The sequence below is a fragment of the Mus pahari genome, chromosome 8, assembly GCF_900095145.1.
Source record: "Mus pahari chromosome 8, PAHARI_EIJ_v1.1, whole genome shotgun sequence".
NCBI lineage: Eukaryota > Metazoa > Chordata > Mammalia > Rodentia > Muridae > Mus > Mus pahari.
This window is the reverse complement of record NC_034597.1, coordinates 4,555,896-4,583,277: the sequence shown is the minus strand read 5'-3', so window position 1 is coordinate 4,583,277 and position 27,382 is coordinate 4,555,896. Positions and strand designations below refer to the sequence as shown.

The 27,382-nt window shown below is 41.2% G+C and overlaps 1 protein-coding gene across 22 annotated transcripts in view; it reads left to right on the top strand.

The window, feature by feature from the left end:
* Cadps (calcium dependent secretion activator) overlaps positions 1-27,382 on the top strand; it is a 447,247-nt gene that overhangs the window by 303,656 nt on the left and 116,209 nt on the right. For 8 of the 22 annotated variants that reach the window (XM_029541729.1, XM_029541730.1, XM_029541728.1 and 5 more), the window contains exons 12-18: positions 5,483-5,619; positions 8,710-8,897; positions 20,912-21,013; positions 22,897-22,960; positions 23,333-23,456; positions 25,854-25,922; positions 26,788-26,805. In XM_029541729.1, the coding sequence (XP_029397589.1) occupies positions 5,483-5,619; positions 8,710-8,897; positions 20,912-21,013; positions 22,897-22,960; positions 23,333-23,456; positions 25,854-25,922; positions 26,788-26,805 (702 nt within the window). Of the gene's footprint in view, positions 1-5,482; positions 5,620-8,709; positions 8,898-11,039; positions 11,199-20,911; positions 21,014-22,896; positions 22,961-23,332; positions 23,457-25,853; positions 25,923-26,787; positions 26,806-27,382 lie in introns of all 22 variants that reach the window. The other 14 variants (XM_029541724.1, XM_029541732.1, XM_021203709.2 and 11 more) reach the window with 4 other exon arrangements.

The window sequence follows — 27,382 nt, the reverse complement described above, 5'->3', positions numbered from 1 at the left end:
TGTCAAACCACAGTTATTTCTAGCCAAGCTCAGGTAAAGTTTCAATGACCATTCACCTGATGACTACATATCCACTTATTGTAAGCGTGGATTCCCTCACCTTGTCTCTGTGTATGAGCACCAATGATGGGATTTAAGATTCTTAACGTGGTAGAAATGCCATTCTTAACATTATTCATTAAAGGATACCTTGAAGCCCATCTCTATCCCATACCACAAAGGACTTTAGAAACCCTTACACAATTAAACCTCACAGGTCAGACAACCACACATCATTTGAAAGGTGTGAATTCCACCCTAGCCATAAAGCCTACAAAACTACATAGCCCACTTTCAGTATACTACAAGCCCCCACAGACTAATAAGGACTTGGAGAGAACTTCCTGAAGCCAAGTCTGGGAAAGGTTGAAGTTAATACTCAAAACCTACTAAATCCGAGCTATCTTTCAATTATTTCACATTAATAATCACTGCAACAAAGGTGGTTAAAATGTCATAAATGTCAACCAAAGCAAGCAGCATTCCAAACAGCACTGGGGTTTCACAAAGCTTCATGTCCTCCTGATGCTGTTTCACTCAACCTGACGTTGGAATTCATTTTCATTCTCTGACACACGCTGGGGAAGTGACCCCAGTGTCCTGAGTTCAGGAAGCAACTCTCTAGAACCTCCACTCTGGGCTGTTTTCCTCTGGTGATGTCCACATTGGAGTTTTCGTTTTCTTTAATCTACCAGTTCTCATTGTTTGCACGAAGGGAAAGGGAGTTGCAGGGCGCATTTGTTTCTCCAGTTCAGTGCTGTAAGAGAACAGACTGGGACAGTGTAAGAATGATTAGATGGTGTTGCTTGGGAAGCACCCACAAGTTCTTTGAAACAGAATTTACAACAGCTGGACCACTGCAGTGTTTTATTTTAAAATAGACAACATATGTAATGCATATGGTCCTAGACATGTATGGAGACACAAGCAGACAATCTGAATGGTATCCAAAGACACCTGCACCTAGAATTCTGTCTCCTTCTATAAGATTTTCCCCTAAGAGCACATGTTCCCACTTTTGGATTTGTGAGATGCCGTCTGAATCCCCATGTGTGTGTCTCCTTAATAAAGCTCATGGGGACCCGCCTAGGATGGAGGTGTCAGAGTCATTCGTTCAGCTGATAGCCACCTGCTAAGGCTCTGGTTCCTGCAGAGGCTAACAAGGAAATAGCAGATCAGGGAATGCTCTCAAGGAGCAGATTACCTGCTCAGAGATTCTGCGGTGTATATTCTGACACCAGAGAGATTAGGACATAGCCTTGAAAATCCAGGCCAAGTATAGGAGTTGGTGATGTAGGGACAGGGCAGAACTATGAAGTAGAGAGACAGGGATGGGCTGATAGCTTCCTAAAATAATATAAGCAAGCAAGAAGATATGGCGCATTAGCTATAAATACAGAGGCATCTTTGGCTCACTTCTGGCTTTGTAGGCATATGAAATCTGCCCATTTACTTCTAGATAACTACTGAGTGTTTATATGACAGATGCCTTTCTGGCCAGTTATTACATCCAGTCAACAGTTCTATGACAGGGTCTGCAAATACTGAAGACAGTGAATCAAAGGAACTTTAAACATTTGAATATAATTCATACCACACAACTGGTATTCCAGTTATTATAAATTCCATTTTTGCATCATCCTGATGAACTCTCTGCTCTCCTAACTAACAGATAAACCATGAGCTCACTCTTAAGACTATTCCTAAAATCAAAAACTAGCAGACACTGAGCCTGAGAGATTGCTCAGTGTATAAAGCTGATTGCTGCTAAGCCTAACAACCTTGGTTTGATTCCCCAGAACCCACATGATAGAAGGAAAGACCCAAGAATTGGCTTTTAAATTCAATATGCTGGCCATGGTAGGAATTTACACATGTGCACAAGAGCACATGGATGAACACACACACAAGACACAATAAATTATTGAATAAATGTAATTTTAGAATAAATAGAAATCACTTCCTGACCACATGGGTTTATTTACTTTGATGAAATAAACTTAGTATTTTAACAAGGCTGTACCAAGTATTCTCTGTGTTCTGGGTTCTTTGCTGGATACTGAAAGTATAGCAGAAGACAGAAAAATCCTAGAATCCCTCCTTAAAACTCAGTTGTTTTGAGTTGATACTTCAAGTTAGCATTCCCAGCTCATTTTTTGTTTTGTTTTGTTTTGTTTTTCTTTTCATAGTGTAAGCTTGGGGAAGCTATTCAAACTAGTCCCAAGAATCAGGCACCATATACAAATTCTTGAGTTATAAGAACAATTAAGATAATGAGCTTACTTCTGAGTAGATGATAATGTTATCTTCCTGACTAGAGCTCACTCCATTATGCACCATCCCTCATGTACAGGAATATAAGGATTGGAAAGATCACTAAACTGAAATCCAAGAGAGCAGAAAGAAACAAAACTGTCAACTCATCTGTCACTCGTGAAAACTGAGGCTTAGAGATAAACTGTCCCACCAGCACATGACTATTTAAAAATGGAGGCCAGGTGCTGGGAAGATGGCCAGATCAGTAAAGCACTGGCTATGCAAGCATGAGGACCTGAGTTTGGATACCCAGGACACACAGAGAAGCTAGTCACAGTCAGTACCCTGAAGGTTGTGATAGCAAGATTCCTGAGGCATGCTGGCTAGCCAGTCTTGATGACTCAAGGGTCTTTGGCTTTAGTGAGAGACCTTGTCTGTGTCTGGCTATCTTTGTCCAGGTCTCCCTAGAGGACCAAACGTTCTCTTCAGACCATTTTCTGAGTGGCCAGAAAAACAAAACAGATCAATAGCAAAGTATTCAAGAGACTAAAACAACTGAAAAGTATGATGCTTGAGACTCACGCCATCGTTTTAACAGTTTATAAGGTCAAAACAAATAAGGTTGGAAATCATTTAGGAAGATAATCAATGTTAACCTCCTGCCCTCACATGCACACACATGCACACATGCATACTAAATGCCAAGCTCAACTCCAAGCCACATAAATTCCAGTTCTGGATCATTCTTCATGTAGACAGAAGAAGAGATATGAAGGAGGGAAAAGATGTTTTATTTTTATGGTTATTGTTACAAAGAGAAAACTTCTGACTTTACTTATATTTTTCTATAAACCAGCTTCAGACTGTCAATAGGTAAGGAAGCTATATCTGGATGTACTTTCAACCAGCGCCAGCAATCCGCACAGCCAGCGAGATTCATAGAGGCCCTGTGACAGCTTAGGGACAGGGAAGCTGGCTGTGTCCAGATCTCCCTAAAGGACCAAATTGTCTCTTCGGACCATTTCCTGCGGGGCCAGAAAAGCAAAACAGGTCAACATCAAAGTATTCTAGAGGCTCCAACAACTAAGAAATACAACATTTGAAATCCATGCCATGCTTAAAAGAGCCCCTTTCTCCCCAAGCTGACTGACCGGGGTTGTACCATCATAATTGAAGAGCAATAAGTTAGCTGAGCCAAACTGGCAAAATAAAGCCCTGGCCAATTTGTCAGCTCACAGCCTCTGCTGAATAATCCAAGAGCAAGACTCTGAAGCTAGCCAAGCTGCCTGATCTATTATTAAAATTGAGAGGCAGGGGGTGGGTGTGGCTCTCCATGAGGAAGTAACAGGGTGAGCAATTCAAGCACTCCCCACACCACTTCTTCCTGAATTAATTGACCTGGGAGTCCCAGGATAGATGGTGAGAGCAGCACCTGTGGCAGGGGATAGAGGAGGCTGACCCAGTTGTTTTCAGGGTCTTATTACTGGCAGGGATGCTGAGTAGGAGAAAGCAGAAGGTACTTCCTTGCCTTGGGCCACAAGTAGCACATGCACACCCAGAAAAAGGCAGCTTTCCCTGCAGAGTTCATGGTCCCAAGGATCCCGAGCTTAGCAAGCAAAGCAAAGGAAAGCCAAGGTCATGCGCTTCCCCGAGGATGAGTCAGAGACAGCTACCGTGGCAAGCAGTGCTCTTCTAGTTCCTCTAACAGAATCTCTGCACAGGTATTGTCTCTTTCCAAAGCATTTGCTTTATCATTTTAATGGACAGTTTGTCTGTTAAAACACCATTCTGCCTCTTGCCTTCTGGAGACAATGGTTTTGTATGTCTTGGGCATAAACAACACATCATAATCAAACGCTGACCACTCGGTACTCCTATGCAAAATGCCAAAGATTTTAAAAGTGTAGAAGCTGACAAGCTGCACAGACAGCTGGAGTCACTGAAAACTCATAGTGTTAAAGTCCCACAGCTACCAAAAAACAAGCTCACAGCAATACCCTAAGTAAGGGAGAAAAAAAAAACCCTTCCTGGGACAGAGGCCACATAGGGAAATATTATTCAAACACCCTCTCAAGTCAGAAATCCAGTTTCCTTTGCCCTGATTGCTCTGCTGCCTCCTGGCAGCTCCCTGCATCCCAGTGAAACGTTGCATTCGAAGAGATGCATAAAACCTTGCTTGATTCCCTCTGAGATTCTACCTTATCATAGTTGGATATCCAGAGAGAGAATGACTTGGTCAACTGAGCAGATCTCTTTATCCTTGAAAAAGACCTCCGTTCCTACTTTTTGAGGATTTTTCTTGGTGGCACTTAAGCAGAATTCTCTGAGTTATTTTGCCAGCTAAGGATAGACTATTTTAGTTACACATGTTGAGATTAATTAGTTAGCCCTTAGGAGGTTTTGCCTACAGCCTTCACCCTGTAAGGAAAAGTGTGAATACATGGAGACTATTAACTCAAATAACTGGCAGACCACAACCCTCACAGGGAAGTTTCTGTTTACTAATGGAGTATGTGCCCCACAGGCGAAGTCCTTGCCTATCCAACACTAAACCCACACTTAACTTATTCTCTCAGTTTCAATGAAAATCTTAAATTTAAATTTAAAAAAAAACTTTTAATTTTGGAGGGTTGGGAATCAAACCTTTTGTGACACCAAATTGGCAATGAGAATTTGGAAGGGGATGACACAAATATTGTCACTCTGCTGAAAACCAGCATAAGCCTTTCTCCAGATAATTCCAATAAGCACAGAGAAATTATTCTAAACACAACCGCTGGAATGGCAGAATCTATTACAAACTCAAAAACCTAGCTAGACTGCTATCAGCAAAGATCCGATCTGCTTTCAGTGTTCGGTGAGATGCAGGCGAAGTTACGGTCTCATGCATGGTTTAAAGAGCAACACGAAGCACTGGAATTGTGATCATTTGATAAACATGTTGATGCCAATATATTTTTGCCTAAATGCAGTAAACTTACCAGTAAGTGATGCAAGTTGACAATGGGGGTGGGGGTGGGGGGTCAAAGACTATCTCCGGGTAGCGGGGTGGGGCAGCAGGGAGGCAGCAGATATTCACAATGCCTAGTGAATCCTGGGAATCTGAAATGTCAAAAAAAAAAAAAAAAAAAAAACCTGTGATGTGTTTCTCTAAATTGTGTCTCTCTCCACATGTGTAAATGAACAGACGCAGACAGAGCTCAGAAGCATGGCATGGATGAATTTATCTCTTCCAACCCTTGTAACTTTGACCACGCTTCCCTCTTTGAGATGGTGCAGCGGCTGACTTTGGATCACAGACTTAATGATTCCTATTCTTGCCTGGCAAGTATACCCTTTGATGTACAGCAATTGCAGCGTGACATTCCTGAAAAACATCAAATACCCCTCTACCTTTATACCCACTCCCTACAAAACCCCTTTAACAATTATAAGCAAGTCTTTCATTTTCTGCGTGGCAGAAGTTTTATTTACTCAAGAGTCGATGTGAGTTGGAGGAAGTGCTCATGAGAGACATAGCCAATTCCCCAGCCACCCTATCTTAGCCACACCATCTTAGCCGCTATGTGAGAAATCTTCCTAAGAAGGTGGTTGAGCATGGCACCTGCTCATAACGAACTTACAAAAATTGCCTGATTGTCATAGACACCCCACCCTCTCTATCCTGTGCTTGGTGTTCCTAGCTCATTAAGGGATACAATGCTTTTGTCACTTCTAAAGATCGAGACAGTTGCTAATACGCTCCACTGCCGTAAGTGTAATGGATTTGGGTTTGTTTATTTGAGTGACACCTTTTCTGTCATACTCAGAACCGTCTTTACCCTTGAGGAAAAAATTTTAAAGGTGCAGTAGGTATTTAGAAGCTCAGCTACCCAGCAGGGTTTCTATATTCCCTGAAATCTCATTTTAAACCTTCAGTCAAATTAGTTCGGTTTAAAGACTGCTGTTACATATTTATCCAATTTTTGAAAACACATTTTTGGTTTACAACTATCAAGCCCCAAACTATGACAAAGATTCAGCTCATTTCTGTTTTCAGATTCTAAATGATGAATTTATTTAAGCGTAAATATTACTTACTAATCCCACTTTGTAGACAGAAAAGAAGGAGGGGGATGATCAAATGATTTTATGCAGAGAGCAGTTCTTCTCCTTGACTTCAAACATGAAAGTTAATATATTTATGTAACATTAATATTATATAATTAACTGACATTAGCATAAACCCTTATTCTGAATGATTATTTTAAGTTCCCCTTTTTTTGCTGCTTGAAGATATAGTGTGTTTTTTAAAGAGGTTAAAATCATCTTAAAATAGAAGTGGGATTCTGCAAGATAATTTATTAATCTATGGCTCACAGTGACACATTATCTCATTTAGAATCTCGTCATTGGAGACTCTTACTTTGCCAAGTTGGAAAGGAACACCACACTGACTTGAAAAACAAAAACAAATCGAATAAATAAAACAAAACACCTTACCTTGCATTGCAAGTCCATTTTTCTCAGATTTCCTACTATTGTGTATCTCTAATTACATTTATGAACGTTGTGAGGTGCATGCACTTCAGCACAGCCGCCCTTTCGGCAGGAAGTCCTCTCACTTGAACACTGTGAGACATGCTTACACTTTGAGACGGTTTCACCTTTACGACTTTTGTTCACATCAGTGTTTGAAAACATTTTTTTTTATTCTGAAATTTACCACGAAGGAGAATTAATAAATGCCCTCTAAAGATTTAACCAGAGATGACAGACTGATGCCTGTTCCCCATTAATCACTATAGGCTTAACTACATAGTCCAAATTTAAAAATAATAATTATGAGTGACCCAGAACAACTCCCTTTCCTGATTATATATCTGGATCTATTAATTAAGGCCAGAGTTTCGGAAAATACAAGAAATGTAAAGGGTCTTATCCCCTATCTCTCTATTCCATTTTTCTCATTAGTACAGTCTTTTTTTTTTTTTTTTTTCAGTTGGTTTTGGAGACCGACCAGCAGGGATACATAAATTTTTCTGTGTCTTCGACTCAGTTCCTAATTGATATTTCTTCAACTCTTTTCAAAGCAGCTATTTTGGCATCTACAAAAGACTTGGTGTCATCTGAGTCGTAGAAAATATATTTTAATCTTTCACAGCAGTGTTGTCTCTAAGATTTAGCATTTGGGGTAGCAGATGGAGTGGCAAAGAAGTTGCCTATAGGGGCAGCCCACTGCCTCAACTACTCTCCCGCCCTCTGGAGGAACTTATAATTTGAAACAGGAAAGATGCCGTCTTTCGTTGGATGCATCGCTGAGCTGCACGTTGCCAGTTGAAGATCCCCAGATCCTAATACATGATGAGAGCCTTGCAAAGCCCTCCCTCCCAGATTCTTTTGGCCTCTCCCTGTTCCACATCACTGTCTCTCCTCATCCCTTCTATCCAAGCTGCAGTAATATTTAAAAAAACAAAAAAACAAAAATCTCATAGGAGACCCTCAAAGAAAAATGAAGTTTTCTTAAGAGAGCCCAAATGTCCAATCTAGAAACTGCTACCTGGACTGGTAGCATTGCTTGCTTCAGGTAGCATGGAAACGAGACAATATGGTTTAATTTTAGACCCTATCCATACTGACCTTCAATGCCAAGTCGCTTGGCCTTTCTAGGGACCTGTCTTTCTAATTACATAAGAGAGGCAGTGGTTTCTGTCCATCACGAAGCTGAACTGCTATCAGAGACTCCATCTGGACTCTCTTTTGCAGCAAAGTTTGGCTGGTCTCATGGTGAGCAAATATAAACAGGAAAACAAATAGGTGCCCTCCTGAGAAATCTCTCTTTTGTTCAATGGAATCCGAGTCATCCTTGGAACTTACTTACTCTAGCCATTTATAATGCTATGTTATTACCTTTATTTCAAAATGCACTGAGGATTTCTTCTAAGGTGTAGTGATTTACAAAGTTTAGTTTATGTGCAAACCAGCTTAAATTTCCTTTATGCCTGAAGACAGGGAAACAGACGGACCCAGAGTAGAAGCAGGTTCCTCTGTGTCAGTCCTGTCTACCTCACTGACTTACTAGAAGGCTCAGCTGAAAGCACAAATTGTCTACCAACTGAAGGCATTTATATCCCAATTTTCCCTTGCCAGACTTTGCCCCAGCTTCACCCCCTATAGTACATGTCGGAGCCCTGCCCCAGCGGCACCCCATAGTACATGTCGGAGCCCTGCTTGTTTTCTTTTCCTAGAAGCTGATACAGCTCTACCAATTGTGTCGAAATCCCATGGCATCCCTGAACTCAGCTAATTTACCCACCTGCAATCAAAAGAGTTAACAGTGGCAGTTTATCAGTCCCTTCCTCTCGCCACTCTTGATATTAGCACCTCTCCAGAAAGCAACATTTCAAAGAAAGCCTCTTCTTTATTTCCCTTCAGGGCTGGTTCAGTCCCGGCCAGGTGTTCGTGTTAGATGAGTATTGCGCCAGGAATGGAGTCCGAGGATGTCATCGGCATCTCTGCTACCTTAGAGACTTGCTGGAACGAGCAGAGAATGGCGCCATGATTGACCCCACACTTCTTCACTACAGCTTTGCCTTCTGCGCATCCCATGTCCATGGTAACAGGTAAGCATGGGTCTGGTGGTATGCCTAAAGGATTAAAAAGAAACTTCCAGTGGTTTGTAACTAGTTCTGCCTGAAAGATTGACCCTAACTCACAATCTATCCCTACTTACCCAGTGGTGCACAAGCATACTGGAGGGAGGTGGCAGGGAGGACCTACACATGGAGTGGGTAGGAGAGAGGAAGAAAGGGAGAGAGAGGCATGCTAAACTAATTTCCTTTCCTTAGACAACTGTGAAGAAATACAAAACAGCCCTTCTAGGGGAGCCCCTGAGTTAAATCAGTCTGGGTAGTGATCATTATCGGTGGTGGGTTTTGTTTTTGTATTTGCTTTTTCCTTTTTCTTTTTTTTTTTTTAAATCGGTGACCTTGGTTGGTAATTAAATTCTCAAAATTACAGTTTTCTGGTCTATAAAATGGGAATGACAGTTTTCTCATGGAGTTGAGAGGATACTTGTGAATATATATGAAAACCTTCAGCAAAACAGCCCAACTTGGCAAGAAACTGATCGTTATTTTGCCTTTGTTGATACTACCGTTCATTTCAGGAGTGTTTGATGGTTGCTTGCCTGGTGTGAGCATTTTGTATACATGATGAAAAATAAAAACCAGGAAGATACATTAAGAAAAGGAATTCAATTCTGGGTAGAATTCAATAAGGAGCATGACTCGGATAGTGTGGCAGAGCAGCAGCAGGGGACCTCCCTGAGGAAATGGTGCTAGAGCTGGGAACTGACTCATGGAGGCTCCAAGCAAAAGGAACAGCATGTACTACTGTCCTGTGAAAACGGAAGCCAAGTTCATTGCTAGAGCTGAAGCAAGATAGGTAAAGCTGGCAGTCAAGATGCCAGGAACACTTTGAATATATCCTCAGAAGTGGGAAGAACTTTGGCGATCACAAGCTAACCAACTCCCTCACTTTGTAGGTTTCACAAACGAGACCAGAATGTCAAGTCTCCTGACTCTATACTAAGTATTCTATTTCTTTAGACCTTGCCCAGCTCCTGGAGGGAAAAAAATCCATGTTCTGAATAATGCAAAGAAGCAAATAATTTAAGAACATTGCCATTTGGCTCTAAAGGCATGGAATAAATTTCCACGCTGCCACAGCCAGCTTACCATCTCAATGTATGTAGCCACACGTTAGTATAAAGATAAGTCTACGATATTCCAAAGCACCCCTGCCAACAGCCAGGGGAGGCAGCAGAAGACAGCTGGGTGGCTTTGGAAAACAAGCCTCAGATGAGCAAGTTGTCACTCGGGAGAAATCCACGTCAGGGAAGAAGCCAGTCCAGACTACCTGGCTTTGAAGCCAGGGTGGTGTCAGCCTTCCTCATCTTTGCAAGCCACACAGTCTTAGAAGATCTATGGAATTTGTTCTGTGCTTTCCCTGTCTCTAGCACTGCTACACTTTTATGAAATGAGACTCCATCATTTGTAGCTAGGTAGTAACAACACTGCAGCTTTGAATATTTTAACAGAAAATAAGATTATTCTCATCTCCTATTGTTATGGCCCCATAGCCCAACAAATGACCTTTTATCTGCATAAAAGATACTCATTCTGCCACCTGGGTTGAAGCATGTCTAATTCAAACTTTTATAAATATGTGCACTTTGATGACTATCTGTTACAGCCTCTTGGATTGAATTTTTTATGGAGGGAGGGAGGGAGAGAGAGAGAGAGAGAGAGAGAGAGAGAGAGAGAGAGAGAGAGAGAGAGAGAGAGAAGTTGCATTATATTCTCTGGGTTGTCACACTGTATTCTACATATGTTACTGAATAAGAAAGTGTTATAAAATAATGAAATGTTTTTGTAAACTCCCTGGTAAACATCATCATGAATTATGATACACATTGTCTGGGTTTCATATTGTAAGACTGCCACTTGATTCACAGTTAGGTTTATACATCTTGTCGTGGGAACAGTTTGGGATTTCTTATTTCCTTTTCAGTTTTGATTTTCCTTATGCATTTTGCATCTTTTTTTTTTTTTTGCTTATTACTTTAGCTTGAATGCATTTGCCTTTGCTTTTTGATGCATCCTTCTTTTTCTTTCTTTTTGTTTGCGCATGTATGTGCTCTTGGTTCTCCTATGGTTGGCCACCCTCTATGCATGCCTCCTGCCACCACACCCTCTCCAAAGTCAACAAATGCATGTGTATCTTAGTGGGCTGCTATCAAACACAGACTTTCAAGGTGGCAAATCTCCACCTTCTCCTGAACCAGAGACTAAAAAAGATTCACGAAGAGAATCAAAAAAAAGAAAAGAGTCCAAACCTCACCCAAGTCAAGAACAAAAAAGGTAAGAAGCCATGTGTTAGCTTTTGTTTTCAGCCCCTTTGACCTGTCCCTGCATGCATGCTACCATGTCCATGTCTGCAAACAGCAGCTTTATGAATCCTACATCTGAATCCTTTAAAGGTTTCCAAACATGCAGTTTTTCATAAAAGATCTTAAAAATGGAAAAATGTGCATTGGGACTAAGTTTGAGTCAGGTGTTTGGTGTTTGTATTGGAAAGACTGACCTAGCAATAAACAAACAGAAGTGAGTCAGATTGTTTTAGGTGTTGTTGTTGTTGTTGTTGTTGTGTTTTGTTCTTTTGTTTTGTCTTCATGTCTAGTATTGGTCTGATGCCTTACAAGTCATTTGTAATAAACAAGGTGTGCTTTGTAATGTTAAACTAATGGTCAAGAGGCAAATAAGATGGGTTAACTGATGTTAGATAAGCTAGGCCGTACATTTATTATGGATCTAATTTCTTAAGCAAATCTTCCTAATTTCCACACTCATCTGTTTAGAAGAAACCCAGCTGAAATAGTGAGTTATGATAATGCACAAAGTAAGCCCATCACTAAACCAATGGCTATTAGTAGAAAAACAATGAGATCGTCTGCAAGGCATGAAGCTTCTGCCTACCTGACCCTGTGGTGACCTTCAGCAGCACACTCATCTTCTGCTGGAAAAGTGGTGCCTTCCCCCTAGACTGAATTTACTCACTACGTTCAGTCTCTTATATTCTTCTCCCTCTCTTTGCCTGCAATTCTGGACAGACTTGTCCAAATTAAATGGTCATAGGCAAGGATCCTGTATGCTCCAATGTTCATTTATCTATTGGCCATTTCTAAACCTTGTGTATGCAGTGAACTTATGGAAGCTTCGAGTGCACCTGGCAACTTTTGCTCGCTAGAGAATGAAGCAAGCTGCCCCTCATAATAGGCAGAGCTACCAGTGAGCATGAAGGGAAACCCCAGTACCACCTAGTCACTCCCCTCCCTCCTGGCACTAAGTAAGGCTGATGGTGAGGCGGAGCTCCTGCTTGTGTTTTGCTCTGCTGTCCATATCCACCTGCAAGAAAACAGGAACTTCCAGTCAGGATCAAGAAGCCACCATGGAAGCTGTCCAGAGTGCTGCTTTTCGACCTGGCACCATCCACACAGAGCAGAGGAAGTCATTCCTGTTGAAAGGCAGCTCTCACTGGACTGTGGTCCATTTCCTGGCATATAAAGAGCTACCCAATGGGAGCTTTCCTGTGTATTTGACAGGATTAAGCATGGTTAGTTTTCCCCCCAGAAGACTTTTGGGGAGGTCTGGAGATATTTCTGATTGGCATGGGGGTGATATTAAATACCTAGTAACACTCAGGCCCAAATGACAGTGGCACTGAGGTAGAGGAGTCTTGTGTTAAATAATGTTCCCAATGATGGGCTGATAGGTTCCCCCCTTGGATTTGTTGTTCTTTCTTTTACATCAATGCTGTACCTATGTGTTGCTCTGTAAAAGCAGCAGTCTTCACACTCTAGGGTTCACGTGAGTCACGTGGAAGAGTCTAATAAAATACAGAGCATGTGTTCCTACCCTCAAATAATTTGGCAGTTCTTACATGGAGCCAGAAAGCTTCACTACTAATATACTCTCATCCATGATTCTGACTTCAGAATACATCTAGCCAAGGTCTTGGTTGTTTCATTACTGTATGTTTGAACCACTTGTGGCAAGGAAATGAAAATAATTCTGATTCCTGAACCCCATTTGTAGCCAAAAGCCCTCTGGGGAATTTTTGCCTGAACCATTAAAGTTTAATAATGAGATAATTAAGCATGATGAATAAAAGAACTCAAGTGATTCTAATACATATCAAACTTTGAGAGTAATTGAATGAATATTAGTTTGGGCCAACTCTTTAGAACTAAGCCCATTTTCTCAAGAGAGAGAGAGCAAACTAAAGGAAAATGTGAACGCGTTCAGCTGGTTGCATTTGGCGATCACAAAATCCACAGATGTAAATTGCTATATCTTCTCATTTTTAAATCAGCTCCTAAGGTTGCAGTACTTAATTTTCACCATAATATTTTTAGTATTCTTTCTAGATGACATTTAGATTAGCATCACTTTGGTCACTGTCCCACAGTGACAAGGCAATCAAACAGCTCCGATGATTGCAAGTTGCGTCAATGTTCCTTGGATCCCTTTATTATTGAGATTGGAAAATTTTCTCATTTACATTATTATTTAACATTTCTTGAATGCCACTGCTGCTTTTCACATATGGCCTGCATAGAAAGTACATTGTATCGGCAATTAACAATTCCATAATGCCAAACGCCTCAACCCGCAGCTCGCTGCATAGATTAATGAGTCTGCAGGCAGATGTAAGAGGGCATGAATTCTAAAACATCTCTGAAAATGTGTCCAAAGATCATCTGGGGAGATGTGTTCAAAGTCAAGGTTCTGCTCATCTTCACAGCCCATGTGCACCCTGTGGGTTCGGATTTGAACTCATTCTTCTCCATTCATCCAGCAGGGTCCCTAAATCATCCACCCACTTGCCCGAGAGAGAAGCTCAGCAGCCATTCTATGAACCCCCCCCCCCCTTCCTTCATAGCATGTGACAAATCAAGTCCTGGCTCAACCAATGCTCTTAAGTTTATCCCAGGTATTTGCATTTCTGTCATCCATTGAAGCGACTACTATAGTTAAGATTCTCTCCCAGGGACTGAACACTTGGCTTGTTTATGGTGTCTTTGCCTCATTCAGTTAGTGTCATATGGTGGTTATTTTATTTTGTTTTGCTTTGCTTTATTTTGTTCTGGTGAATGCTTGTCTAGTAACAGTTACATATTTTTTTCTTTCTTTCAACCATCTTTACCTTTTCACACACACACACACACACACACACACACACAATTATGTTTAGTACATTTTATTTCTTCTCCCAAATTAAAAAAAAAAATCCAGTATCGCAATAAGTAGGTATAGATGTGCCTTACAGAGAACTCTGAAAACAGTGCTTTATGCAACAAACAGATATGGATAGAGTCAACAGTGATCTGTATTCTTGGTCTCATGTTACAGAGAGAAATGATACATTTATGAATATGTTGCTGGATTACAACCTGTAGCTCTGTACAGGTACTGGCCTTGTGCATAGATGAAGCATCCTTATGTTCCAAACACCAGACTCACCTAACTGGAAGTAATCCCAAGAGGGAGAGGATAAATTCCAAACAAGTTTCAAAAGAAAATAGGCATCTCCCACAGCTCAAGAAGTATTTTCTTTGGACTTGTCACCTTCATTTAAACCATGTGACTGTCTTCCTGAAGGAAGCTCACTTCCATAGGAATAGGATGAACTCTTGAGAAATCTGTGCAGTTGGTAGCTCTTACCTAAAATCCCGCAGTGTAACCTTACCCTGGAGTCACTGAAGCTACTTGTACAAAACTGTTGGCAGCTTTCACACACTCTGAGCATGTATGTGATACAATTTTTTAAAAAAGCAACAACAACAACAACAAATCTCACATACATTACTGTGACCACTCCAAAGTCTAACTTAGGGTCTCCAATGTCAATCCAAACCCATAGCTTCTCAATCTTCATCAATCTGCTCTTATTCCTCCAGGGGAAGATTCTATGAAGTTCTGGTCCCTTTCTTGGTGAAACACACACTCTTCTATATCTTGTGTTATTTCTTCAATCATTTTTGAGTTCTTTGCTCATCCAACACCCAGATCAAATGTGAGCCTCCCTTACTATTGCCGACACCCTAATAGCATCTATATTCCTGGTGACCGTTCAGTGGGGGAGGCTTCTTCACCAGTCCCATGCTTAAAATAGCTTCTATATTGTTGAGTCACAACTTCAGATGAGGCAGGCTGCAAGCAAGTCATAAAAGAGCTCCTTGGAATATTGCCCTCACCAATAATACTCTTTTTGAAATTCCCTATTAGCCAACCTAAGAAGCTACAATGCCCACTTGTAATTGTGTAGGAACTACTTGTTTTTCTTCCTGTTTTGCCATTTGTGACACAAACATTTTGATATATTTGTTTTAGCAGCATATCTGAGCCCCAGGGCATCAGGGCATAATTGGAAAAGGGCACGAGCTGGGAGGGAAGGAGGCAGAAGCGGTGAGGCTGGCTTTCATAAGTAAGCAGAGGCTATGGGATATGAGGGGCCTAATTATAAATTATAATTAAGCTAGGATTATAGAAGCCATTCAGGGAGCAAGCAGGGGGACAGGAGTGGCTACTTTTAGAGACTGCTGGTGGTTTAGGGCTATCTTGAATTTGTATCTATTAACTGCCCAAAAGAAACACAGGAAAATACTCCACAATCCAATCAAATTTGGGGGTAGCATCTAAAAATTATAAAAATGAAGAGTTGCCAGATATTATAAACATATTTTTAAGTCAAAATTTATCAGAGTATCTGATGTAATTGTCCTATTTAGGGAGCATTGCAAGGAATGCCTAACACACTCTGTCCTGCTCTGTCCCTTTAAATGCTCGTGTTTCTAGGCTGGAACAATTTAGTAGCAAGTAAGATTCAGTTATCATGCTTGTTTAAGGACATTTTCATGGATCCATAATGCGGTCTGCAGGCAAGCATCCATTTGGAGAGAAAGACTATATCGTGTTTACAGTGCCTGTACCAGCATATGTGGACATTTGCATTTGGAGATGAAGTATATTCCCTTCTCAGCGGGAGTTTTACCCCTTGTTGGTACTGATTGGAGGCTGAAAGCTTGTTGTATGCAGAGCTGTGGACCAGACGCTCTTTCCTCTTCTGGTGAATTCATATGTTTCTTTTTACACCTGGATTTGGTACTTAATCACCAAGTCCCATCAATCATTGTATGTTTTGAATTAATTTTTCATCGTGACTTTTTGGAAAAGGCACCTTACTTTAGAAAGGTTTTGCAACCCAGATTTCGGCATGCTGTATAGAGCCAGGCCCTGGGGATAATTAAATGCTAGTAATCTGGGTGCTTACCAGGGTATACAGTGACAATTTAGCTAATAAAGAGGTCAGTCACTTCCTGACACAAAATGAGGATTTGGCTGTACTGCTCTGGTAATTTTAAGTACCAAGGTGGTTTTATACTACAAGCCCAGTACATGCAATTAATGAATTAATTCTCCGGGAGATATCAATTAATCATCTTTAGCTTGGAAACACTGTGGTAAGGGGAGAGAATTTACATAACTGATAACCCAAAAGATTAATGCTGTGTTTGATAGCTTTGATTTGATAAAAAATGAAATAGGAAAAAGAGATTGATGTGACTCTGGATGTATTATTATTTGTGACATGGCTCAAGATGGGAGACCGTGAGGAGAGTAGAGATGACAGAACTGGTGCTAACCACAGTGATAAGAACTTGAAGAGCAGCCGACATGACATCTTTCCTATCATGCTGCTGAGAATGTCAGCTTTGTGAAGGACAGTGAGAAAATGGTTTGCCAAAAACTTGAAAGGTGGATTCCAGAGATGCCAGCCATGTCAGATGCAATATAGTCTGCTGTGGCTGCAGAAACCCACTTCTGGCTTCAGTGATGGCCTGCAGGTGGGACAGCTTCCGGTGTTTGGCAAGGCTCCAAAAATGAGTACACTTGACCTGCATATTGTCTCACGTTTCGGGGATCATGATATACAAGAAGTGAAGCTAGCCAGTGTGCAGTTAGGTGGAACCAGAGGCCAGGGGCGCTCTCTCTCTCTCTCTCTCTCTGTGTGTGTGTGTTTGCATACAAATCTGTGTACACGTGTGTGTTCCTAAAACATCATTTACAGGCTTCTGAGCTTCTGTTTAAACCTGATGTGTGGGGAAGGAAGGAATGTATCTTCCATCACATTACAATGTATGATCATCAAGTAAGCTCTGATGTAGAGAACACACAGAATAGAAAAGAAAAAGGAATCAAGAAAGCTAAAGAAGAGTGGGAACCACGTCAGAGCCTGGGTCCTGCATTTGAATTCCCTGTGAGCTTCCGACATGCCCCTCTGAGCGTCCACTACCCAAGGTTGATCACAGCTATTGGAAGAAGTAGCATCAGAGATGAAGAGTTACTAGCCTACGAAAACTGACCATGACCCAGCTGCTGAGATCAATACGTTCCATCTGCTTCTTCTTAATCTGCCCTGCTCGTTGACTGTTAAAATTTCCAAGAGAGGGTCTGAGCTGAAGAGTCCAGCTGAGACATGCATTGGCTGAGAAATGTAGGTGCTGCCTACCTTCAAGGAAACCCTTCAGCATTAATAATGGGGTAGTAGGTACATCTATTTTTCTTTCTCCCAAGTTCAGAGCAGTGAGGGAGGCAGTGGATACCTAAGAAGCCAGAACCTAGGCTCTGAGGTAGGGGATGTACAGTCATGCATAAAAAAGAGGACACCCAGTTTCCTGGACATGCATTCCATACAGATGAAGATACATCCCAGCCTGGGATTTTTTAATGAAAAACTTAGAATTTTTTCCTTTTCTCTTCTTCTTTGTGATTCACAAAGTCTTAAATATTGAGAAAGGAAAAAAGACACTGAGCTATATTATGAAAATTAAAGAACACTCCCCATGTTTCCAGGAGGGGGAGTATAAAAGTCTGTCCTTTGTGACACATCAGCCCCTTGTGTGCCTCCTGTCAAGGGGTTGGTGAGATGGCTCAGCCAATGAAGCACACTTTGCAAACAGAGGTAGGCTAGCACTGGGAAACAGGAGGCCTAGCAATTCCCTGGGGCTTGCTTGCTGGCGGACCAGTTCAAGTAAACTGACAAATTGCAGGGTCAGGGGGAAACTCTCCACCTCAAAGGATAAAGTGGACAACACTGAGGATCACCCCCAACTCATATCCATCAGTCATATACCAAAACCCATGCACCAAGATAAAAGCATCCAGACACAGGAAGAGCCTCCACTGAGGTTCTGTGTTTGTATTTGTTACTAAACACAGACAGACAGACCTATGATTGGTAGATAGATAGATAGATAGATAGATAGATAGATAGATAGATAGATAGATAGATAGAAGATAGATAGATAGATAGATGGAAGATAGATAGATAGATAGATAGATAGATAGATAGATAGATAGATTCTTAGCATATGATTCCCAAACCCGTGGCACCACAGAACCCACTGGGTACACTCAGACCCATTCTAGACCTACCATTTCGAGAATTTTGGATGAATCTGTGTAATCTGGATTGCTGCAAGGCTTCCAAGTGATGCTGAGGCATGGTCAGACTTGAGGGCCACAGCACGACTAAAAGCCTATATTGCTTCTATAGAAAATATAGCTCCTAGATCAACAATATGGCTTAATGAACCAAAGTGTTCACCTCAAACATGACAACCTGAGTTCAGTCCCACGAGTCCATAGGAGAAGGTGGGAACCCACAGAACTGACTCTCAGAAATTGTCTTCTGACCTTCACCTATCAGTCTCTGAGCATGCCGCCTGTGCAGCCGTCACCACTGAACTATGGAAGTCAGTGGGAAAGAAAATGGTATCGAGCAGAGCTAAATATAAACGAAAGTGACTTCTTATCTAATGTCAAGCTTGTGGTCTTTATCGAGCTGAAACCCAGTGGATATTTCACCAAGTTTGCCAAATACCATCCCTGTTACCAGTACCCTAAGAATACAAATATGGCAGTTTAAAAACAGAAAGAATGAAAGAAAGAAAGAAAGAAAGAAAGAAAGAAAGAAAGAAAGAAAGAAAGAAAGAAAGAGAAAAGGTGTCAAGCCATTGCATTGTCTTATCACCTGATTTTGCAGGTAAATTCTCAAAGAGAGCTTTTCAGACTTAATGAGGTTCATTTGCTTTGTTTATGTTAAAAGCGAAACTGTTCACACTAGCATTTGGTGATTAAGAAGCAAATTAAAGTGACTATAACAATAAACATTTACTTGGCTGGTGTTCCTGTGGAGGGCCAGGAAGTAGGAGCCCCCTGATTCTCTTACTGTGCATCACCAGAACAGTAGGCAGGAGGCAAAGCAGTTTACATTGTGGTGGCGCCCTTCATCCCAAGAATTAGCTAAGAAGGTGAAATACATCTTCTCATTCAGTTTTCTATCCTTTCAGCCTCAAGCAAAAATACTGAGTCCAAGAAGGTTTCTTGGGCAAAAGATGACTTGATTCACAGACAGACTTATCTCGGGATCGAAGGCTTATAGCTGGGGATGTACCGCAGTAGTAGAGTATTTCCCAAGCACGCATGAGGCCCTTTTCAGTCCTCAGCACCAGAGAGAAAGAGAGTGAAGTACACACACGCACATGCACGCACACACACATGCGCGCGCGCACACACACACACACACACACACACACACACACACACGCGTGTGTGTGTGTGTGTGTGTGCGTGTGTGTGTGTGTGTGTATGTAAATAAATCACCAAAAATGACAAACATCTCTGGGATGTGCACTCATATTTTCAAATCTTCTAGACAGATGCCAAAGATCAAGTCACAAGGTTTATTTTTTTAAATGTTTTATAAGAAATGTCCCTATTTCTGTCCTCAAATCCCAAGATAAGCTTGTCGGCCCCCACAGAATGCCTATTAGGCTGTTTTTGATAATGTTACATGTTGCTTCCGTAAGAAGTTCAAATTTCCTTCAGCTCTGGCTGTTGAATCTTGTTTACTTCAAAAATAACTTACTAAAGTGTGATTGGCATGTACACCCACGTTTCTGATTGTGCATTAAATCTATTAGATTAAATTGTAGATTAAATCTATTAGATTAATCTAATAGATTTACTACACAATTAGCAGAGAAGCTTACAGATACGTTACTTTGAACATTTTTTACCAACTGAGTGATTCAGTAATGAGTAAAACAGATGCTTATATGGTACCTAATTTTTGTAGGAATTTTCATAATTGAAGAGTTCCAAACCCCAGGGCTAGTGAGGCAGGTAATACAAGCTAGAGATATGACCAGGAAAATAGCCACCTCTGATTAGAAAAAAAGGTGTTGGTTGACAACTACCAACTAATGTTCTGAATTTCCAAAAGAGTCCAGAAACCCAAACTACATTGTAAAACTTCCCAAATTTTAAAAATGATGGAAGGGCTGGAGAGATGGCTCAGTCAGCAAAGTGTTTCCTGCACTGGACCGATGGATGACCTGGGCTTTGTCCTCCAGAACCTGCATTTAAAAGCAAGGTGCAGGAATGAGCAGCTGTACTCCCCAGCACTGGGGAGTCAGAGTCAGAGGAGCCTTGCTAACCAGCAAGCTTCTGACCCACTGAGAGACCCCGTCCAAATAACCGAGGTAGAGAGCAATTGGGAAGAACACCTGATATTGGTCTCTAACGGGCATAAGCATGCGTGTGCGTGTGCACAGGCATACACACATGCACACATGCACACATGCACACATGCACACATGCACACATGCACACATGCACACATGCACACATGCACACATGCACACATGCACACAGTGATGGTACTTCTTCAGGTATTTTAAGAATCTATGACCAATCAGAACCAGTAGAACTTAACCTGTGAGCCCTTTCGCTGTCTCACAAGAACATGATCCGGCTCTGCGATAACCCCGACCACCTTCCACTTGAGCATCTCCCCCCACCCCCAGCTCTGCCCAGCAGGGCTTCTGTGGTCACAGCCATCATCATGCTTGTTGCCACTTAAGCAGACAGTTTCCTCCTGGTAGAGATTTGATTTGTTGGTTTCGGAATATGAGGTTCCCGTCACTTTACAACGTGTCTTCCTTCAGGCCCGACGGCATCGGAACCGTGACTGTTGAAGAAAAAGAACGCTTTGAAGAAATCAAAGAGAGACTGCGAGTCCTGCTGGAAAATCAAATCACACATTTCAGGTAGGAATCTAGGGTTAGGGGCCTATTGGGGTGAGAATGAAGCTGCACAAAAAGGTTTTATTTCCCGAAACCTCAGTCTGTCAGAGACATATAAGATCATTGTAGCGAAATAGCTAAAGGAAGAAAACCAAGCAGTTGGACACAGCTCTCGTTAGTTACCTGGCTTTGTGTTCTTTGTCTGGTGTTTGTTTTAAGGAAGAGTCTAAAATAGGCCAGGCTGTCCTCAAGTTCTCTATGTTGCCAAAGGTTATCTTGAAGTCATAATACTACAAACTCTACAACTTGAATACTGGGACTATAGGCGTGTACCAACACATACCAGGCCTCATGATGTGCTAGGAATTGAACCCAGGACCTCAGAAACACTAAGAAAGGCATTCTACCAACTGAGGTGTAATCCCAGATCTGGATTTCAAATTCAAGAGTGCATTTTAAAAGATTTTATTTATTTATTTATTTATTATATGTAAGTACACTGTAGCTGTCTTCAGACACTCCAGAAGAGGGAGTCAGATCTCCTTACAGATGGTTGTGAACCGCCATGTGGTTGCTGGGATTTGAACTCAGGACCTTTGGAAGAGCAGTCGGGTGCTCTTACCCACTGAGCCATCTCACCAGGCTCACAAGAGTACATTTTAGTTGCTTAAAGAACAAAGCTTTCCTCGTGTGTTCTGACTGATAATTAATGTCATATTAAAAGTTGAAGACTCTTCAAGGTTCCTAGATAAAACAGTTTTTAAAATCCTACAATTTGAGTCATAGTGAATGGAGACAAAATTAATGGCATTCATAAATCATCCTTTCGCCACTCCTACTAGCTGTACATAACAGGTCAGCCCGGTTGGGGCTTGGGATGGAAACTGGACATGCAGCAGCAGCAGCAGCAGCAGCAGCAGCAGCAGCAGCAGCAGCTCACACACTCGACCTTCACACTATGCAATCCACTTCTCCTGTAGAGCATATGGCACATTTCTAATACTATAATGTTGGCTTCACACATAGACTATGAACAGTAACTCCAAGAGAGCAACTATAGTTCTAATGGTTCCCATATACTAGTTACAGGGTTGGAGGCTGGAGAGGTACTGACTTTTGTTTTGAACCTCTAAGCAACTGTGTAAAATAGATCATCTCCAGTTAAACAAAGAGCAAAATGAGGCTGGGAGAGATTACAGAAAGTGCTCCTGGCTGCCCACTGTAGACTCAGTTTAATCAGCCCATCCTGTTCTCTATACTTTTGAGAAGTGTTTTGAAGGGCTCTTGGCCACCAGAGCCATTGATGGCACTGTAGCAGTAAGTGACATGTTTCTGTCTGTGCTACTGGAATTCTCCTTAAGGAATAAGATTTGATGATGGTCCTTTAACTGACCATGCATTATAGCAAAATGTATCATCAATAGAGGAAAAGATCCAGTCACAATGAAAAAATCCTAAGCAAATTAGGCAGAGTCAGGAACTTATCCCAAATGCATGCCTGCTTCATGCTTCAACCCTTCAGGGATCTAACGAAGTGTGTTTGCATTCCAGCTGGTTTAACTCCTGGTTTTCCATGCTGTCCCCTACTCCAACACATGAGGTCATGTTTTTGCTAACTAGTGTTTTCCCTCACAATGGAAATCCAAGCTGAGCTCTGTGTCACCACTCTCAATATTCTGTTCTGCTGCAGACATTTACAGAGTTCCTCTACAGTCATTATTCACACATATACATATATACGTTATATATACACATATATGGTGCGAACTAGGATTAGCATAACACAGTGTGACAAAATAAAAAGCATTTTCCATTCCTCGGTATAAGTTGCTATAGGAATCAAACTGCAGCATGCTTTCTGTGAAAATGTAATGGTGTGGGCAACCTGAAGCCTTGCATTTTTTTAGGTACTGCTTTCCATTTGGTCGACCTGAAGGCGCTTTGAAAGCTACTCTCTCACTCTTGGAACGGGTAAGAATGAACGTGAGACTTATAAAGGGACATGCAAGTAACTGCAATCAAACAGTACAGTTGGATGACCAAGTCAGTAATTTTCAAAGGGTTTGTTTACCATTCATGAAGTACCAGAATAAAAGTGAGGAAACTGCCAATATTCTGGAAGTTTTATTTTCAGATTTCCAGCTAGTTATATTCAAGTGTCACTCGGGGCCCTTCTCTGATGCCTGCACAAGCTTTGTCACCCCAGCTGCTCTGTGGTTTTCTTTCTACCCACTGTTATCACATTAGTCAGCATTAGTGATTTTACACCTGAGGTCTTTGAAAAGCAGAAATGAGTAACACATTGATTTAGAACTTAATAGTCCCCTTTCCTTCTGCTTGAAGGTTTTGATGAAAGATATTGTCACTCCGGTACCACAAGAAGAGGTCAAAACTGTCATCCGTAAATGCTTAGAGCAGGCTGCTCTGGTCAACTACTCACGCCTATCTGAGTATGCCAAAATTGAAGGTAAGACTTCTGCTGTCACTTGTTTTGAATTTGGATTTTTGTATGCCTCCCTGGGAAAAATCTATCTCTTTTCTTAATGGACACTAGAAAATAGGGGTCCATCTGACTACGTTAGACTAAATAGACTTCAACTGTGGAAAATGCCTTGGTCATGGCCACATAAATAGAAGAAATCTCAGAAGACAACCTTTAGAAGAAAACCAACAATAAATTTGGGACATTACATAGTTACCAGGGTCCTTCTGAGAGTTTGTGTTGCCCTCAAATATTTTCTCTGAGGAGGATGTTAACCTACAAAAGAGCTGGGATGCATTGTTACCTTCTTTAAATAGAGAAAAAGGAAGCTGTCTGCTGTCTGTTGCCAGTAGTATTGGAAGTAAAACAAGAGTTGAAGAATGCAATATTCAGGTTCTATTTAACTCCTTCTGATGCCTTGGAAGTCTTTTGTCTTTAGGTAACATTTCCAATTTGGTGACAGGGTAGTGTGGAGCCAGCTTCAGGGGCTCCAAGTTGACTCTGGACTTCTTTCTTATTTCCAGGGATGTAGCAGGTGCATTGCTCCTGCTATCTCAAACGTCAGGGAAGCAAACATTGATGACTACATAATTAGAAGGCACTTTGAGTAAATTCAAGAAGCTATGGTTCTTTGGGACCTATTCGCTCTCAAAGGCATTAATCACTTTTCATTGTTACCCCTGTTGGCTGCTATAGGGTGATTTGAAAGCCACACCCAACCTGACCTGAGGTGTAAGTGTATTCATGTGGAAGTTCTGTGTGCAAGACTCGATGTGTCCACACTCTGCGATCTCACGCTCTCTCTCACAAAACACATGACACCTAAATAAAGCAAGCAGAGGCACACTGTCCACCGTGGGCCATCAGTGAGGGGAACAGCTGACTAGCATACACACGCCATCACATGCACTGCCAATGTCCTGTTTCCTTAGAAAATTAGCTGACAATCATGCTAAATTCCCAATGTTCTGTACATTACATGTCTTCCTCCCCTCTTGATTTTGTCTGTGTGACAATGCAAATTGTGTACCAGTGGTAATGAGTTCATTGTTATGCATCCAGGGAGAAACACTTAAGAATTGGGCACTAGAAGGGTGTTTATCAACTCTAGATTTGGTAATGAGTGACAAAAAGAGAGGAACGAGAAGATCAATGATTAAAGGGCTTTATTAACAAGTAATTGTTCCAGCATTACCAGCCCAGGACATAATGGTTGGTTGGATTGGGTAAAGTCAACCATGTAATTACTAATCGGAAAGCCAGAGATGGGATAGGATCAAGAAATGAAACGTTCAGTTTCCACAACTGCTGCCTCATGGGTCTTGGTCCAGCTATTACTAGTCTTTTGGTAAGATCTGCTCTCTTCTTTCAGATAAATAAATTAAAAAATAAAAAATAAAAACAAAAAGCAAAAAACTTTGCGATCTGTAAGTAAAAATGCATTCATTTCTGAAGTAGATCAGCCGGTCTGTAATCTCCCTCTGTGCCTCAATTCTTCTTGATTGTGTTAATTATCTTTTGCACTGTGACTTTTAGGTCTGGGGATTCTTTGAAGAAACCAATCTTTTTATTCCAACTCTCTTTTCAGAGAAGTACCTCATTCCACACTACTTGCTCTCTTCTGCTTTTCTCCTTCCTTGTCCGTGATTGGCTCAGCCACTTTTTGACACAACCTCTGCAAAAGTGGCTGAGACGCCAATTTCAAAGCATGCTGGGATTGTTAATTCAGACAACCCCACATTCTCTGGCTGCATGTGTCAGGTTTTCTTCCATGAACATAGTCCGCTGTAGGCTGGGAGAATGCAGCTTCAAAGATATTACTACCAGACAGCTTTCTCTGAACAAGGCTCAGGTCCTACCCTCAGAAAAGAAATGGTTTTTTTGTTTTGTTTTTGTTTTTGTTTTTGTTTTTGTTTCTTTGTTTGTTTGTTTGTTTTTACACTTGAGCCTCTCTGAACATTATCCATCTGAGAATTTTGGAAAGAAGTTGTAGTAATATTGCTGGGAGACTATGTTTATGAAGAAATACCTCAAGAGCCTTAGATACTAAAGTCTGAAATCCTTAGTATCTTGGAGCCTTTAATCAATGAAATTCTGTTTCTCTCTACCCATGATGTTTTTTGGTCATTGTATTCTTGCCAACAACTCTAAAGAGATGTGTAAAATCATGGTCACAATCTCTCTCGTGGCTCATGGCATGCTGAATGGTTAATCCAGTAGTTCCCAAATTTCAAAACTCCTTTTTCTTTTATCCTGTGTTTACCCCAAAATACTCTGTGGCTATTTTCCCTTGAGCTAATGTAACGTTTTCCTCTAACCTATGACCTTGAACCTCTTTACCTCTGACCTAAGCCTCTTGCATGCCCAAATCCTCTTTTGTAGGGAAAAAGAGAGAAATGTATGAGCATCCTGTCTTCTGCTTGGCCTCCCAAGTGATGGATTTAACCATTCGTGAGTACCCACCCCCTCCTCGCCATGCTGGCTTCACTCTCTCTGTTCCATTATTTCAAGAAATTCAGATCCAAACCAACTCACTCTCCTTGCTTCAAGTTTTTTAGCATTGGCTTGTCTGTTGGTTCTGTCTGTGAAACCCAGTGTGAGAAGTCCAGTCACTTTGTATCAGCCTAAAACAGGTTAGACAATTAAGCCATTTGTTTGTGATAAACTCAGATTTGTCTGTAAGTTTTTTTCAGTTACCTTGTCTGTGACCTGAATGCATTTTTACTTTGCTTGTGTGTAACCCTAATTTGTAAAGTACTTGTCACTGGTACACAATCAAAAGGTGTCAGCTAAGCTGGGGAGCGATGTACTAGGTGTCAGAAAAAGGACATTTGAGGCAAAGTCATGCCTTCTTTATCCACGTTTAACATATCAAACTATAATGGATATGAGATCATGCAAGGTGGTCCATACTCTGAAAGCTAGTTCTTCTATGCTTCCTATCTATTCTCTCTCAAGCTGGGAAGTTCTCCTTCTCTCTGAAGAGCTGTATTTGCCCTTGTCCTCAAAGCTCTGGCTAGAACACATGACTTAATTGTCATTTGAAGAGTTCGTGTATGTTTCATAGCTTGATTTCACATTAAACTTAATTTACTAATTTTCTATTTGTGCAGCCTTTTCCACATCTGTGAAGGAGCCCTTTTTTTGCTGGCCCCCAAACTTTGGGGCGGTGGGAAGCCAAGGGCAAGCTTTTCTGTCTGATATCATGTATCACGCATAAGTGGGGGGCATTTTGGTCCACTTGCTCATTAATCTTGCATATGTGTTCTTGTTTCTCCTTCTCTTCTCTCCTTGTTGTGCTCTCTCTTTCAAATAGAGAATCAAAAGGATGCAGGTGAACCGATTGTATATGCCTTATCAATTACCAGGACTGTTGAGTTATATTCAGTTGTTTTTTTGTTTTGTTTTTTGTTTTGTTTTTGTTTTCTGTTTTTGTTAAGTAGCTCCTTAAAGTATGCGCTCCCAGAGAGCAGTGTGGAGTCGCAGTAATACTTAAGGAGTTAATTTGTGCTGTCTAAATGCATCTCATGCCCACTCACTGTTGGTCTTCAGAGAGTGGCACTTCCATAAAGGTGTAAGTTTGTTCCTTCAAGAACAGTGTTCTGGTTTGCAGCAGAACATCCTTTACCCTTGGTTTCAGGGTCTCACAATTTGGCCTCATGAGTGTATGGTGTTTTGTTTTGTAGTTTTAAAGACACTGAACCAAATGAATCTTCCCTTTTACTTTTTCTTTTCTTCCTTTCTTTCTTTCTTTCTTTCTTTCTTTCTTTCTTTCTTTCTTTCTTTTTTTTCTGTTTTCTGACATATGGAGAAGTTTGTGTTCTTTGGTGAGTGTTTATAGTCAAGACGAAGCAGTGGTGTCCATAGTGTTTGTGTGTGTGTGTGTGTGTGTGTGTGTGTGTGTGTGTGTG